The 16842-nt window shown below is 30.8% G+C and overlaps 3 protein-coding genes across 3 annotated transcripts; all 3 read right to left on the reverse strand.

The window, feature by feature from the left end:
- Positions 1 to 1712: 1712 nt before the first annotated feature.
- On the reverse strand, positions 1713 to 8500 carry LOTGIDRAFT_166431 (hypothetical protein; the record flags this gene model as incomplete). The annotated part of the gene is made up of 11 exons (XM_009063496.1): positions 1713 to 1787; positions 2123 to 2258; positions 2833 to 2978; positions 4289 to 4414; positions 4671 to 4799; positions 4951 to 4977; positions 5119 to 5195; positions 6152 to 6251; positions 6523 to 6672; positions 6946 to 7081; positions 8436 to 8500. The coding sequence occupies 11 exons, from the start codon at positions 8498 to 8500 to the stop codon at positions 1713 to 1715; spliced, it is 1167 nt and encodes a 388-aa protein (XP_009061744.1).
- A 946-nt stretch (positions 8501 to 9446) lies between these two features.
- On the reverse strand, positions 9447 to 13690 carry LOTGIDRAFT_166432 (hypothetical protein; the record flags this gene model as incomplete). Its single annotated transcript, XM_009063497.1, has 8 exons — positions 9447 to 9590; positions 9909 to 10006; positions 10799 to 10835; positions 11561 to 11635; positions 11866 to 11918; positions 12121 to 12146; positions 12696 to 12721; positions 13592 to 13690. 8 exons carry the CDS (start codon positions 13688 to 13690, stop codon positions 9447 to 9449), a joined length of 558 nt encoding a protein of 185 aa, XP_009061745.1.
- Positions 13691 to 16185: 2495 nt separating this feature from the next.
- LOTGIDRAFT_57909 (hypothetical protein) lies at positions 16186 to 16452 on the reverse strand (the record flags this gene model as incomplete). The annotated part of the gene is made up of 1 exon (XM_009063438.1): positions 16186 to 16452. A coding segment is annotated over one exon (267 nt), but the record flags the coding sequence as incomplete, so codon positions are not given.
- Between the last annotated feature and the right edge of the window lie 390 nt (positions 16453 to 16842).

The raw sequence follows: 16842 nt of genomic DNA on the forward strand, positions 1-16842 counted from the left end.
GCATATTTTGCGATCAGTGAATCAATCACAAACTTTTTTTTTGCATTAACTGCAGACGTCTGACTGAAAATTTGAATGATGCAAATTGATGCTTTTAGTGTACCCGATACCAACAAATTTAGAAAACCTTTTTTCAATCATAATATAATCATAATACGTGACGGGATGAAATAATGTGTCATTGTAACAATACCTACATAGTGTCAAATTATCAGTCGTGTAGAGGGCTTTGTGCAAATTATTTATATATGTACAATTAATTGAGCAATGAACGATGGACCTACTGCAGTTACGGTGGTATGAATACATTGGGCAAGGTGCAATATCGAATGCTCTGCCAAGAGATCGCTCAATGTGCGTTTTTCAGATGTTGCGCAAGTGCATTTGTAGCCTTTTAAGGACGATTCACATCTGTGCCCTTTTATGAACATAATGTGTCGAGACTCAAAACCAGCATAATTTAGATGTTGAATTGATGCGACCCTTAAACTATTAGCAGTGTAGCGCTTACTGGTATTTGCTGCATTGGATATGTTATACATTACATTTTTGTTTTTTGTTCAGTAATTGTGCAGTGTACCATGCACCTATTAAATAACATGTATAGTATTACTCAAACAGTTTGAGTAGTTTTACTGCATAATTTTTATCTCCACTTCAATACATCGAATTGTCGCTTTGGCATTCCTGCACATCAACGCTACCCTGAAAATTCTTCTGTCTTGTCTCATTCTCTATTCTGTAGGAAAGTCCCAAAGCTCAAGACTATGTCATTCAAAAGACTTCCGGTACGCTTCCCACTTGACATCCGCCACTACCACACTTTCCGCCGAGAAATTGTAACCGAAAAATCCCAAAAATTTTGTCGAAATACACCCTCTGTAAAAATATATTTTGGATGAAATTAAGGTCATTCTAGTCCTATTAGTACTATTATTAAGTTGACAGACGAAAGTGTGAAGACAATGATATAAATTAATATATGAAATAATTCAGTTAATAATATATAAATATATTTTTTACATGTATTAACATTTTTTAAAAGACAAATATAATAACATAAATATAAATATATGTTAGACTTCAACAAAGGCCCGTAGCCAGTCTGGATTGTTCGGAAGGGAGAGTAATATATCCGGAGGGGTAATGGTGTATGGTGTTTAGTTACAATAATAAAAAGGTCAGTTGTCGGAATTTTTTCAGGGAGGCTATCCATTTTTATTCGGGGATTGTCCTTCCCTCTTTCCACGGGTAGCTACGGGCATGCTTCAATATCAACATCATCTAGATTTCTACAGTAAAGTGGTCAAATGGAACTTCAATATCTATTTATAAATAAACTAGTAAAAATTAGTAAAAATAAAAAAATAAAAGCTTAATAATTTATCTACCAATAATAATGAATAATATTTCCCTTTCCTCTGAGCTATTAGAAATATGTAATTGGGCATGTCGAAAAGCTTGTGAAAGATTTGGAGACAGCAAAGTTGAAATTTCATTTTAAACCTCATTGTAATGCTTGAATCCGTTTGGTCCCATCATTTGAAAACCGAACTACCAAGCTTGAAAACTTCACTAGGACATTGTTGATTGTGTTTTAGACAGCTATTACAAACATTAGCTGTATAAAATTACATTGTCTTTTTCTCTCTCAATTAACAAACAACACTCCCTTCGTGGTTCTAATATTACTTTACTGCCCTGCTTCACATTCAACATGAATTGGCATAATTCGAAAAATTATCCAGGTATTCTTCAATTGCTCCAAAAGAAAATTGAAACTGTTCCTGCAAAAAAAAGATTTATTTTTAAAATAATGGGTAATTACCTTAATTAATGAATTATTTCAGCTTCAAACGTTTCTGCTCCAGATTAGGCTAATAAAGATAGTAAACTGTGATGACAAATCTTTTTTCATATTTATTTTTAGATTTTAACCAGACACATTTTTGTTTTGAAGTCAAATTCTATTATATCAAGCAATTCCAAATCATTGTTATATTGTCACACAATCTCTTGCACTATTTTAAATATCAAGGTAATATTGACCCCATTGTTCGTCTGTTCTCTGGACACTCCAAGCCGTTGTGCCATCTCTAAAAAATATAGAATGTCAACTTACAAAAGAATTGATAATCTCTGGTCTAGAAATACGTAGTTGTAAAATAGTTTGAATAATGCTAACATCTTGTTCTATTGTTAATCTTTCTAATATAGCAGCTAAAACACACAACAGTCCACTTTTATTGGCACCATTCCTGAAAGAAATTTCATATGATTATCATTCGAAATTTATTATCAGTGTAATATGTTATCTCATCATATCGTTATATCAATAACATTGTGAATAAAAAAGGATGACGTCGGTAATATACAGTGCTAACAACACTTATTTCAGATAATTATCATCAACGCTACTGGTATGGACGTAGTGGACTTTAATTTGTATAAACTGGCGCGATGTGTAACCCTTGTTCTGATGCAGAGTAGTTTTGCATGAAGGAAAGTTTTACCATACTTTTCTAGAACCCGGTACTTGGTTCAAGCATTGTGATTTCTGTGGTCATTAATTCCATGTACCAACTTTAACCACATTCTTAAATAATTTGAGCGTAACTTCCAACACAATCACAAATCAGAAGAATCGACAACGCAAGATATTTTGTAATAATCAGTGTAGTCGTCGAATGTAAGTAAATTTGACACACGGAAATTGGTCACGGACAAATTGGTTACAGTCAACATTTCTAGTGAAATTGGCTGTGAAGTATTGAAGTCATTATTTGTATGCTTGGAAATTACATAATTCATATAGAAAACAAAGATACTCACAAACAACTGACTATCAGAGGACCACTATTATTTATACTGGAAATCTCTTCTAATAAGGTGAATATTGACATTGAACTTTCAGGTATTTTCTTCTGACCTTTCCAGAAATGACATTGATATACTTTTACAGTTCTGTTTATGTTATCCTGAAAAGTATATACGATTGTATTTAAAATATATGTAGATTATAATAATGATTATTTATATGTGTTACATCTGCATTGTAAATTTGTTGTTGTTAGTTTAACGCTTTCTTGATAACTATATTACAGTGGTGTAACCTATATTCGTGCATATAAGAACTCAACACCGAATTTCGTCAAAATTGAAAAACGGAAAAATATTTTCTGTCCTAGATGTTTCTTCAGATATTCTATAAAATAATTAAATTTGGTATGTTTCGATTTTCTTTATGAATCCCCAACTTTGACCTATACTTCACCAGTAACTCGAAGACGGCTGCACTTATTTTCGTGTACAATGTTTGATTTACAAAAAAGTCGAGAAAAAATACCCAGTGGTATAATTAACTTCTCTTAGTTTTTATCTTTAATAATATTTCATTATAACTAATGACAATTCTTTCAAAGAACAATGTTTTAAAAAAATAGTGACTGTCCCAACAAGATAAGTAAAACGTAAGAGTAATTTACTGCTTAAACTCATTGGAACAACATAAGAATATGGCCTACATTGTGTTCCATAAAAATTTTTCTGCTGACATGGAATCCGGAAGTTTGTCACGTGAATTTGTTCACTGGAATATATTCTAGCAGACGACACTTGGAATTCTGATAACAGGTTGGGATTATAAGGAAATTTGGCCGATAAAAAATTGTGATATTTGGTTATTACTAAAATCCGCCATTTTGTATATGTTAGAAATAGATCATAAATTTGACATTACTTTGAAACGATTATCAATGCAAATGCGAAGGTCACGCGAGGTGGCACATGTAAATTATTTATCATTTCCGGAGATGCACGAAATTAAATTCGCATGAAATTAGGTTACATGACTGTATAAGTATAGAACTTGTGTATTACTTATGTATTTTGATTTGATGTACATTCCGCATATAATTATTAATCGAAACAAATGAAATTGAATTAAAGTTTTACACAAGACTTTTCTGTACCAGTCTGTGCTTATGATGATGGACATCGGTATGCTATATGCGGAGAGGGAATCAAGGTTAGGACAAATGACTCTTTGATTTCCAAGTATTCGAGACCACATCACGTGTTACTACTGTTCACCTCTGACCCTCTCACTCTTATCTCCAAATTAGGAAAACCGTTAGAAAGTATACACCCGATCATTACATTAGGTAAGAGTGGGTGTAACAACAACATATAATATAAATCTATATCAGTATTAGGGTTTATTAAGACGAGTCTCAATAAAAGCACTGGCCCGGGTCACAGAGCAATATATCAATATCAGTATACTCACTGATTCTTGAGATATTTCACAGGAAATAACATCATAATAGCCATGACTATTTTTATCTTCTTTTCCTCGTTTTATCATCACTTCACCATACTTTATTTCTGTTTTAGGTATATATTCACCAACATTCTATAGTAATAATGATAGTTAACTAGTACTATACATATCACACTTCTCTCAAATGATCAAAAGTCATCCTGGCTTTTTGGAAATTGGCTTAAATTGACCTTTAAGCTTTGATTATGTTAATATATATTACAATAGGACTTCTAATAATAAGCAAATCCTAAAATTCATCAAGTTTAAATTTAGCCGAAAATATTTCTGTTCGAATTCAGAAGGTTTAATCGTCTTTTCCGATTTCTGATTAGCTTGAAATAATTACATTTTCCTTTTTGTCATCTAAAGCTATGATCACTTTTGTTTCTGAGTTTAAAACCATTAACCAGAAATCTTCTACTGTATTTGGTAGAGGTGTTTGAGTAGCAATATAACCTCTTTTTTTCTTGTAACTCTGAAATGAATTAAATCAGATTATCCAAGCATCTATCTATGACATTAACGTAGGCCTTAAAGGAATACTACCTCTTAGAATGGACATAAAGTTCAAAGTATCAAACTTGGCCAAAAGGTGTACACTTGCATATTCACCAGTTGGGACTTACCTGGGGGCCAAAACGAAACGATAGAATCTAGAAGTAAATGATACGACTTTCAATAATTATTAAGTTTTTGCAGCTTTTCCTTCATAAAATTTAAAAACAATCTCTAATAAGAAGCAGAGTATGTGACGGTTTTTTTTTACCACAAGCACTTTTAATAACGTTAATTACCGGAAGATAAACTGCGTTGATATAATCGGAAGAATTCTCATAGGCTGATCTCATTATCATCAATCTAGCAGAATTAGCTGAAAAATAACAGAAAGAGAGGACAATATTTTACTATGTTTATACTACTACAATAGAGAAAACTGGCTAAAAAACTAGGGTTAGTAGGGTTTATTCCCATATCGCCCCTTCCCATTTCGCTCCTTCCCAAAGCTCCTCCAATTAATCCCATTTCGCCGCTTCCCATATCGCCACTTGCCAATGGAGAAAGGGGAAAATTAGGAAGGGGGCGATATGGAAAAGGGGCAAATTGCAAGGGGTGATATGGGAAAGGGGCGAAACGGAGAAAGGGACGAAAAGGAAATAATTTAGGGGCGAATTGGGAACGGGCGAAATGGGAACGGGCGATGTGGGAAGACACCGGTTGGTAGATGACAGGTTAACGTTTGTTTCCAACGGATACTGATATCGCAAACTAGGTAGTTGGTAGTCGATGTAGTTGGATTGGATGATTCTGTGCTGTATTTTGTAGTTGATAATTCGAGGTGGGATCCAGTGGCGTGGCGATGAAACTTGGCCTTGGATGGTGTGGCGTGAGTTACTTGGTCTTCTTCATTCTACCAAACCCGTTGTGATCGTGGTAGTTATTGTTGAAAGGCAATCATTGGTTTTTTCAGATTATATGATAATTTGAGCTCTTAACATAGCAGAGCTACTTACACTCTTATGGGGTTTCACAAAACATATGGACAATGTACAAGACAACAAAACTGTTTGACACTGCCACATCATCATTTGTTATCGCCATGTTGTCATCTTTCATGTTTATTGACACATCAAATCGATCTTCATCGCATCTCAAACAACATCCATTTATGAAAACTAGAATTGTGCTATTTGATTATCAGTCTGTTGAAAACTGTAAAAAGTGAAATTATATCTTTCCTCACGTTAACGACTGACATCGGACATTGACGTAACATAGTTTAAAAAAACTGTGTAATTGTAATCAATATTGAAATGAAATTATACATACCAGCTAACACATTTTGATCTCTATTTTTATTTATATTTTCTGGTTTAAGAGCTTCTGAGTAACCATCTTTATCTATCTTACAACTTATTTTATTCATCAACTAGATCAAAAACATAGTTTAAATTGTTATGAATCAAATATAGATCATCAGCTAGTTTTATTTTATGATTTAAATATGTGAAGCTGACAAATTTATAACACTTGTAATTCAGATTTGAGAATAAAGTGAGATAAAGCCTGCTATTGAGACATACATTCAGGCAAGTATCATTCCAAACTAAAAGTTAATTCAATCTTTTTATTTTAAGATAACAAATAGATTATATAACGACATGACCCCAACATCCTCCCAAAACACAAATCATATATACCTGATATTTATGTTGTAATTGTGATGTATTATTATGTTTATCTTGTTGTAGAAGTTGATTATATATTTGAGGATAATTTGTTATTGATGTTGTTGTATCATCAGCTATATACCAAACTGTTAGAGCATCATGAAGCAAGATGTACTGGTCCTGACAAAGAAAAATAATATTAAAACTGGTGGCATGAAGAACACTTTTCATAGTCAAGTATTGATCAAGAACTAATCGCTTCGACTTCTCTCTTAAATGTCCGATTGCTTTACTAACTATATGCTACTCCCTTGAAGGTGATACTTTTAATGTGTAATGTTTTCTGTTAACAGTGCCGGAGCCGGTGTCGTTGTTTTAAGGCTTCCCAGCTAAATTACTTTACATGATTCAAATTATTTTCCGCATATTCTCCATATAAATTTCTGAGCTTACCACAGTCTGGACCATGTTAACTCTTTCTTGTCTCATCTGTGATACACAAGAAAAAATATCTACAGAATTTTCAGCTTGAGCTTGTTGTATCAGATAATCTAAAGCTAAATATGTTCCAGTTCTACCAATACCAGCACTGAAAAAAAACCAACAATTTCGCACGGTCAGAACTGTAAAAGCCAATGATGGGAGGCCAAAATTTTTGAAATATAAGTGACATAAATCATATTACGTATTCTGGTGTATTACATCTTCGTTACGTCAATCCTAGATTCCATTGAAAATACACTAATATTAATATAAGTAGGTCTTCAGTGGTTTGTGCGTCTATTAAGCCATTTAACAAAAACACAAGACAATATTATGGAATATAACACACTTCATTAATAATATTGTCTTGTTTTTTTTGTTTTATGTGCTCCATTGTCTTGTGTATTTGTTATATGTGCTCCTCGTCGCTATATGTCGTTCAAATCTTATATTAAGCCATGGCTTGTATATGCTTATTTAAGAAAACACGCTTGATTTTATTTATGCGTCTCAATATAATTGATATTCCTATTTGGTAAGCCTTTGATGAATTTAAATGAAAACAGAAATAACAATTGAGTGTACTTACCTACAATGAACAATCATGGGACCTGGACGTTTGGATGATGACTTGTTGACTTTATTACGGAATTCAACCAATGAAGCAATATCAGATGGTACACCTTTATCAGGCCATGATGTATAGTGATATTGTCGGAATATTCTTGAATTTGAGTTCTGGTATAAGAAAATATCAAAATAACGTTAAGAAATCTTTATTGTCTCCATTTGCCTCTCTGTCCAAAATATATCATTAAAATACTATATCTTAAGTTATACAGTCGACAAATAAGGCCTGTAATTCTTTACAAATCCATTTTTCCGATCATAAAATATGAATAAGAATTAAACTGACTGAAATATTTTCACCAAAACTTTCATATGAATCATTGTTTCTGTAATCTTGGTAATGAGCATTATCAGTCCCAAAGTTAAAAAAATGATTTACGAGAAAATGATGGGAGAATCGGGCACCACAATCAAGGAGACATTGCAACTGCTATGCCAGTCTCAGACGATCAGACGATCTTTGAGCCCGGTTTTTTTAGTCGCGTTAACTTGTATCTACATCGGAGGCGGCTTAAAACATGGCTTGAATAGTTAAGTCAGCTTAGTTTTTCCGTCTGAAAGCTACTGGCTAACATGTCTGCGCGCGCGCATTCGTCATAACAAATTCCCACCATTATCATCGTCATAATGCGTATTCGTAATGGTATTTTAACTAAGCTGACTTTTATGTCCGTCTGAACACTCACCTAAAACAGTAAACCAGACTCGAAGAACGATTGATAGTTAAGCTGCTTTAACTTTAGTCGTCCTGACGCACTATAACCCTTATCTATGCTCTCCTTTGTGAAGACTATAAGTTCAATCCAGACCGAAGTACTATCATCACAGACTTTGAGAAGGCAGCATTTGAGGCTGCCACTGCTGCCTTGTCTCCACCCAATACTGCTTTTACCATCTGACTCAAGAGTACCTGGCGTAATGTATACGACCTAGGTCTAACTAATGTGTACCCAGGCTCTTCTGGGGTAAGGCTATTCACCAGAATGATTAATTAGCTAGCCTTATTGCCAGTTGATCATATAAAAACGGAGAAAGCATAAATTCGCGGAAACACCAAAGATGATCCTGGTTTGGATTCTCTGCCGTCACACTTTGACAACACATATGTGTATCAGTTAAAAGAGGCATTAAACATTTTTATAAGCCCACATTATAATGTGGTCGTATATTGTCGTCGCCCCAGTCCATCCACAATTGGCTTGTGAACGCAATAGAGACAACAGTTTGTATCTGATTTTAATGAAATATGGTTCGACTAGTTCGAATTTGACCATCTTTCGATGAACGGTTTTTGAGTTATTGCCCTTGAATATTTATAACGATGAGATCTTAGTCAAGATTGAATGTGACGATTTTTCGATCAACGGAATATGAGTTATTGCCCTTGACTTAGTAAAAACGTATCAAAATTTGTTGGCTTGTTAACGCGATAGAGGTGATAGTTTATGTCAGTTTTTATTAAATTTTTTGTGTTTGATTAAATCAACTATATCTTGCACAAATGAGATTTTTGGTATGATTTGACACAGATTGGTGACCGCCCTTGATATACTGAAAATGTATCAGGAAATTGGGCGTATCTTGCTAAGCAACCACTTGTTGGTTTATCAATTGTCTATAGTGAGCATTTGTCTACTTAGCATTACCCCATTAGTGAGCTACTGTCCCGTGGGAAACTGTCCTACACAATCTTATCAATCCCACAGACGACTGAAAAATTATAGTGTCCGTTGTTACTTAGTGTTGCTTGTCCAACTGAAAATTGAACGGATAAATTTGAACGAAATTCCCAGTATTCGGTCAAATTTTCCTACTGTTAAACGCTTTAATATAAAAAAAGCTCAACCACTGAAATATTGTACCTTGGTTATTTGTATTTCTCTTATTGTGAAATGGGCATAAACCTCTTCCTTTATCAGTTTCATGTTAATTTGACCAAATTGTTGTGTTTTACCAATATCTGGCCAATACTGCTTACATTTCTCCTGAAATAATATAATGTACAATAATGTGGGATTTTATATCATCTTTCTTCTTAGGATTCAAACTTTTATCTATTAACACAGGATTTGTTACACCAGGTGATAATGCTGTGAGTATCATCCGCCCCTCCTCCAATTCTAGAGAATCGTACAGAATGGACAGCCAGCATTTTCACGAGCAGGTATCGCCGATAACAACATCATATCCAAAATATCTGTCCTGGAAATGATATCTCACGTTAAGGCGACTACATAACGATAGATTGATTTTTATACCATAAAATATTGAGATCAATCTAAGAAAGTTGATTTTATACATACGATGGCGTTTTCAAACAGATTTGTTAACATAACTATTTTACTAGCATCAACATCCCATATCATTCTTATAAACTCTTCCATATTAACTCCAATCGGTCCTTGAATATGAAAATATAATGACATTAATTCTAATCTTGATGGAAATGTACAACAAAGTTCTCTTTCGATATTAGTTGTAATATTATAATGAATATTAAAGGTGTTTTACGCTTTTTTTGTAGGTCGAATTTTTCGCTCATATTAATGATAACTATGCAGCAAGATCTAGACATACGTGTCCCTTAAAGGTGGGTTCCCTTATTTTCATTTATAAAAATGCTAATACTTATATGAATAGAAAGTAGAGGTGTTCTAATGACTTGCAAAAATACTAGTTTGTCTCACATGTCCATAATAAAATTAATAATTAGCTAAATTAAAAGAGAATAACTAGCAGAATTCCAATTCTTACTTATTCTGAAGGTTTAAACTAATTATATCGAGCCAAGGTCAAACTGCTTAATTAACAAGCAGTACGCTCTGATAAATCCTTATGAAACAATTCAGTTTGATCAAGTAGATACATAAACGTATATAGCACATTTTAGAAATATTTTCAAGTATAATTTACGACGTTTTTGACAATGAAAAGTTTGCATACTGCCCCTTTAATATAATACACGACTATCAATCTTAATTGTTAATTAGTCAGTGACAATAAGGAAACTGTAACATTTGAAAATGTTGTTTAAGTTTTCCTTTTTCCTTGTTCAGCGAAAAGGTAAAAAACGGTCATGTCAAATTATTTATATAAGAAAGAGTATTCGATGTTTCATCATATGCCCATGATCATGAGATCATATAAGATTTGAATTTCAGCTTTGAATGATTTAATAGAACTAATACTTTACCTTGGGATGCGATATACTTCGAAGTCTGATCATATTTCTATAATATGAAAATATACAAATATTCATAGGTGTTATATGAAATAATCTGAATTAAGATTATTATCAGTTAAAACTATAACTTACAGTAATATAACAGGCGTTGATATAATTTGAATTAAAATCATTATCATTTAAAACTATAACTTACAGTAATATAACAGATATTGATATAATCAGAATTAAGATCATTATCAGTTAAAACTATAAATTACAGTAATATAACAGATATTGATATAATCTGAATTAAGATTATTATCAGTTAAAACTATAACTTACAGTAATATAACAGATATTGATATAATCAGAATTAAGATCATTATCAGTTAAAACTATAAATTACAGTAATATAACAGATATTGATATAATCTGAATTAAGATTATTATCAGTTAAAACTATAACTTACAGTAATATAACAGATATTAATATAATCTGAATTAGGATCATTATCAGTTAAAACTATAACTTACAGTAATATAACAGATATTGATATAATCTGAATTAGGATCATTATCAGTTAAAACTATAATTACAGTAATATAACAGATATTGATATAATCTGAATTAAGATTATTATCAAAAAAAACTATATCTTACAGTAATATAACAGATATTGATATAATCTGAATTAGGATCATCATCAGTTAAAACTATAACTTACAGTAATATAACAGATATTGATATAATTTGAATTAACATCATTATCAGTTAAAACTATAACTTACAGTAATATAACAGATATTGATATAATTTGAATTAAGATCATTATCAGTTAAAACTATAACAGATATTAATATAATCTGAATTAGGATCATTATCAGTTAAAACTATAACTTACAGTAATATAACAGACATTGATATAATCTGAATTAGGATCATTATCAGTTAAAACTATAACTTACAGTAATATAACAGACATTGATATAATCAGAATTAAGATCATTATCAGTTAAAACTATAACTTACAGTAATATAACAGATATTAATATAATCTGAATTAGGATCATTATCAGTTAAAACTATAACTTACAGTAATATAACAGATATTATTATAATCTGAATTAGGATCATTATCAGTTAAAACTATAATTACAGTAATATAACAGATATTGATATAATCTGAATTAAGATTATTATCAATTAAAACAATATCTTACAGTAATATAACAGATATTGATATAATCTGAATTAGGATCATTATCAGTTAAAACTATAACTTACAGTAATATAACAGACATTGATACAATCTGAATTAGTATCATTATCAGTTAAAACTATAACTTACAGTAATATAACAGATATTGATATAATCTGAATTAATATCATTATCAGTTAAAACTATAACTTACAGTAATATAACAGGTATTGATATAATCTGAATTAGTATCATTATCAATTAAAACTATAATTACAGTAATATAACAGATATTGATATAATCTGAATTAATATTATTATCAGTTTAAACTATAACTTACAGTAATATAACAGATATTGATATAATCTGAATTAAGATCATTATCAGTTAAAACTATAACTTACAGTAATATAACAGATATTGATATAATCTGAATTAGTATCATTATCAGTTAAAACTATAACTTACAGTAATATAACAGATATTGATATAATCTGAATTAAGATTATTATCAGTTAAAACTATAAATTACAGTAATATAACAGATATTGATATAATCTGAATTAGGATCATTATCAGTTAAAACTATAACTTACAGTAATATAACAGATATTGATATAATCTGAATTAAGATTATTATCAGTTAAAACTATAACTTACAGTAATATAACAGGCATTGATATAATCTGAATTAAGATTATTATCAGTTAAAACTATAACTTACAGTAATATAACAGGCATTGATATAATCTGAATTAAGATCATTATCAGTTAAAACTATAACTTACAGTAATATAACAGACATTGATATAATCTGAATAAGGATCATTATCAGTTAAAACTATAACTTACAGTAATATAACAGATATTGATATACACTGAATTAAGATCATTATCAGTTAAAACTATAACTTACAGTAATATAACAGACATTGATATAATCTGAATTAATATCATTATCAGTTAAAACTATAACTTACAGTAATTTAACAGACACTGATATAATCTGAATTAGGATCATTATCATTTAAAACTATAACTTATAGTAATATAACAGACATTGGTGTAATCTGAATTAATATCATTATCAGTTAAAACTATAACTTACAGTAATATAACTGACATTGATATAATCTGAATTAGTATCATTATCATTTAAAACTATAACTTATAGTAATATAACAGACATTGGTGTAATCTGAATTAATATCATTATCAGTTAAAACTATAACTTACAGTAATATAACTGACATTGATATAATCTGAATTAGTATCATTATCAGTTAAAACTATAACTTACAGTAATATAACAGGCATTGATATAATCTGAATTAGGATCATTATCAGTTAAAACTATAACTTACAGTAATATAACAGATATTGATATAATTTGAATTAACATCATTATCAGTTAAAACTATAACTTACAGTAATATAACAGATATTGATATAATTTGAATTAACATCATTATCAGTTAAAACTATAACTTATAGTAATATAACAGACATTGATATAATCTGAATTAAGATCATTATCAGTTAAAACTATAACTTACAGTAATATAACAGACATTGATATAATCTGAATTAAGATCATTATCAGTTAAAACTATAACTTACAGTAATATAACAGGCGTTGATATAATCTGAATTAGGATCATCTGCTAGTGGTTCTAGTTTGACTCTGGTATCATCAACTATGAAAAATGGTAAATTCATATTAATTTGTCATCTCATTTTGTTTCAGCATATTTTATAGTATGTTGCTTTTAGCTAGGAAATTGATGAATAATTTTATTTGTATAAAGACGATTTGATTGCGAACAGAGCAATAATTTTACTCACAAGCACACACATTTTTGTATCTATTCTTTGGTCCATTAATTTCATTCAAACAAATGGCATGTGGCCGACAAAGTCCTTTAGGTAATTTCTGAAGTTAAAATACAGGACAATGTGTAAATAATACATTGGTACATCAAACCTCCTTCTAAATGAATCAAGTTTGTAAAAAAACTAATATCACTTTTGATATACTTTTAGTTAAAATTAAACATTGATAATGCATTAGTTTTACAAAAACAAACATTAATGGCGAATTTAAGGGCATAGTTTGGACACACATCACATATATATCATAATCCACAATAAGAACGACAAATTCAACAGAAGTTAATAGATATCGGTAACGAAATCGGAAAATATTTCTTTTTATATTGTATTTCAAACACATAATTCAAACAGCGGATGCGATACTCAGACTGAACGCTTTTCGTTAGTTGTGATGAACAGCCTTCCTTGTTGTGACGGACGAGGTGTATAAAAGCTTTTTAAGTGTTCAACCTTAATACAGTGCAATGAGCTAATGGTTGGAAGGACTTAATAATTCTAATAATTCTATTATCATTTATATCAACAAACCTGATATTGCTTTGTTATTTGGTCTCTTTTGGTTTGACTGTAGTCCCATAAGTCTGGTAAATCTATCTTTGTGGACAATGTAGAGTTAACAATTTCAATATTCTGATAGATTTGTTGTTGGTTATCCTCATTATCTTCTATTATGTTGACATTTTCGTACAACCGTTTTGCGTTGGAAAGAGACATATCCTCTCTTGTACTTGATTTCAGAACCCTTTTCCGTCGTTTTCTGCAAAAAAGGGAAATTCAATACAAATGCAAAAGACTAAAACTTTGAGAATAACAGATATTAAATTGATATTAGTGAATTAGAATAACAGATAATTGTGTACGTTTAGAATAGGACATGTAAGATATGCAGGTCTGTTCCATACCATTCAACCAATGTTATCAATAGTTATTAACTACTTTGTCAACTGTCAATCTACTGTTAACACTAACACAAGATAAAAAGAAAACTAGAAAATAAGGATTTCCTTGTAATTTATTCATTCATTCATAGTAATTCTTTCGCAGGGTTATGATCTCTTTAGGTTTGGCTTTTAAAAAAACCTAATTGTTTTATTGCAATAATTGACGCGTACAAGAGCACATACTATTTCCAAATCAATTTGTAAGAATAATGGCCATTACTGATGTTTAACACGACTAATTACTAGCAACTGAATATCCCAGGGCATAAAAAACATGAAAAGGAAAAGTCAACAAGATCCCAACAACGAATATTTACCGTCTTATAATTATTACTAGACCGATGACAACTACAATAACTACTACCAAAGTAACAGTTACAGCTGATATAATCGTGATACTATTGTCTGCTTTCTCAACTACTGTAATATAAATTATATTACTCTCTATATCACAGTATATCACGACTTCATTCAAATCATATTGCCATTTTAAAATATGTAGAAAACGACCAAGGAAAAATGAATTTCTTCAGAGGGATGGAAACTTGGAGTATAGTTTTATGCTCCTTGGGTAGAAATGCAAAGTGTCCTCCTCAGCTAAAATTTTACATTATCCAAAATATGATTTTAATTTACCATAGATGCACTCCAAAAAGAATACTGGTGATTAAGTTTTGTACCTCAGTGCTTTCTCTATACATGCGTCACCGTTAAAACACAAAATAAGACAGATTCTTTCATTCTGTTAAAAAGTAATTTCAGGAAATATAGGTTATTACCTTCTTTACAAGTTGGTCCTTGAAAACCAGCTTCACAGCCCAGCTCTAGATCACAAGCACCAGTTACGATATGACAGATAGTTTGGTTATAACAATTACCACAGGTAGAGCTACATCTTAATCCATATGTTCCATTGGGACAATCTAGAAAACATTCAGTGAAATGGAATATTTTATAATTTAATGTATTTTAAATAGACTAGGGGTGATATATAGTAATGATCAACAGAAAATTTAAAATTCAATCACAAAACTATTCAAATATCAAATATATTTTATATCTATTCATAAAATCATAGTATTCCTAACTGCACAAACGATGCCTTACATACAGTACATACAATAACTAACGCGTCTTGAACGGTTGTAATTTCAAAGTTTAGTCCCTACAGATCATATTACTAAACAGTAATCTCTATCTACCTTCAGCACATTTATCACCAATTTTACCAGCAACACAACCATCGGTACATGAACCATTAGTCTGGAGACATGTCTTCTTAAAACAGTTACTACTACAGTTCTTGTTACAAACATCATCATAATAACCCTTAATACATCCAATAGTACAATAACCATTAGTTATATTACATACTGGATTATTGTCTTGTGATTGACATGTTTTATTACATGGTTGTTTACATGACTGTCCATAATATCCATCGTGACATTGGGTACATTTCTTATTGTCATTCTGACTACATATAATACAGTTTTTACTACAATCATTAGTACATGTAGGTCCTGATTTACCAGAAATACAACCATATATACAACTACCATCATTTCTATTACATGTCCCATTATTACAACCTGTACTACCTTTTTCACAAGCTTCACAATCACCATTATTCTGGATACAACCACCATTACAATTAGTAGGACATGGTGTATCACATTTATTACCATAATAACCAGAAGTACAGTTGTTACAATTACCACTAGAATCACAGCCACCTACACAATTACTCCCACATTCTAAAGAATAATATAATTCAATCACATATTGAGGACTTATGAATCTTTTGAGAGAAATTGGCTTTCTAAATAGTATATCTTGATGAATCTAATTTGTGTAATTGTTCTAAGTAAGATCCAAAAGACATTTCAGCAGATTTAGACGATATTTCTTTAGTGGTCTTAATGTTTTGTCGGCTGTATAATAACAACATTGATCTTTTTTTTTATATAGGTATAAACAGCAAAATTATTGTATTGTCAAGTGGATCGTCAGCCTTCAGACAAGGTTTGAAAAATG

The sequence above is a fragment of the Lottia gigantea genome, assembly GCF_000327385.1.
Source record: "Lottia gigantea unplaced genomic scaffold LOTGIsca_58, whole genome shotgun sequence".
Taxonomy (NCBI): domain Eukaryota; kingdom Metazoa; phylum Mollusca; class Gastropoda; family Lottiidae; genus Lottia; species Lottia gigantea.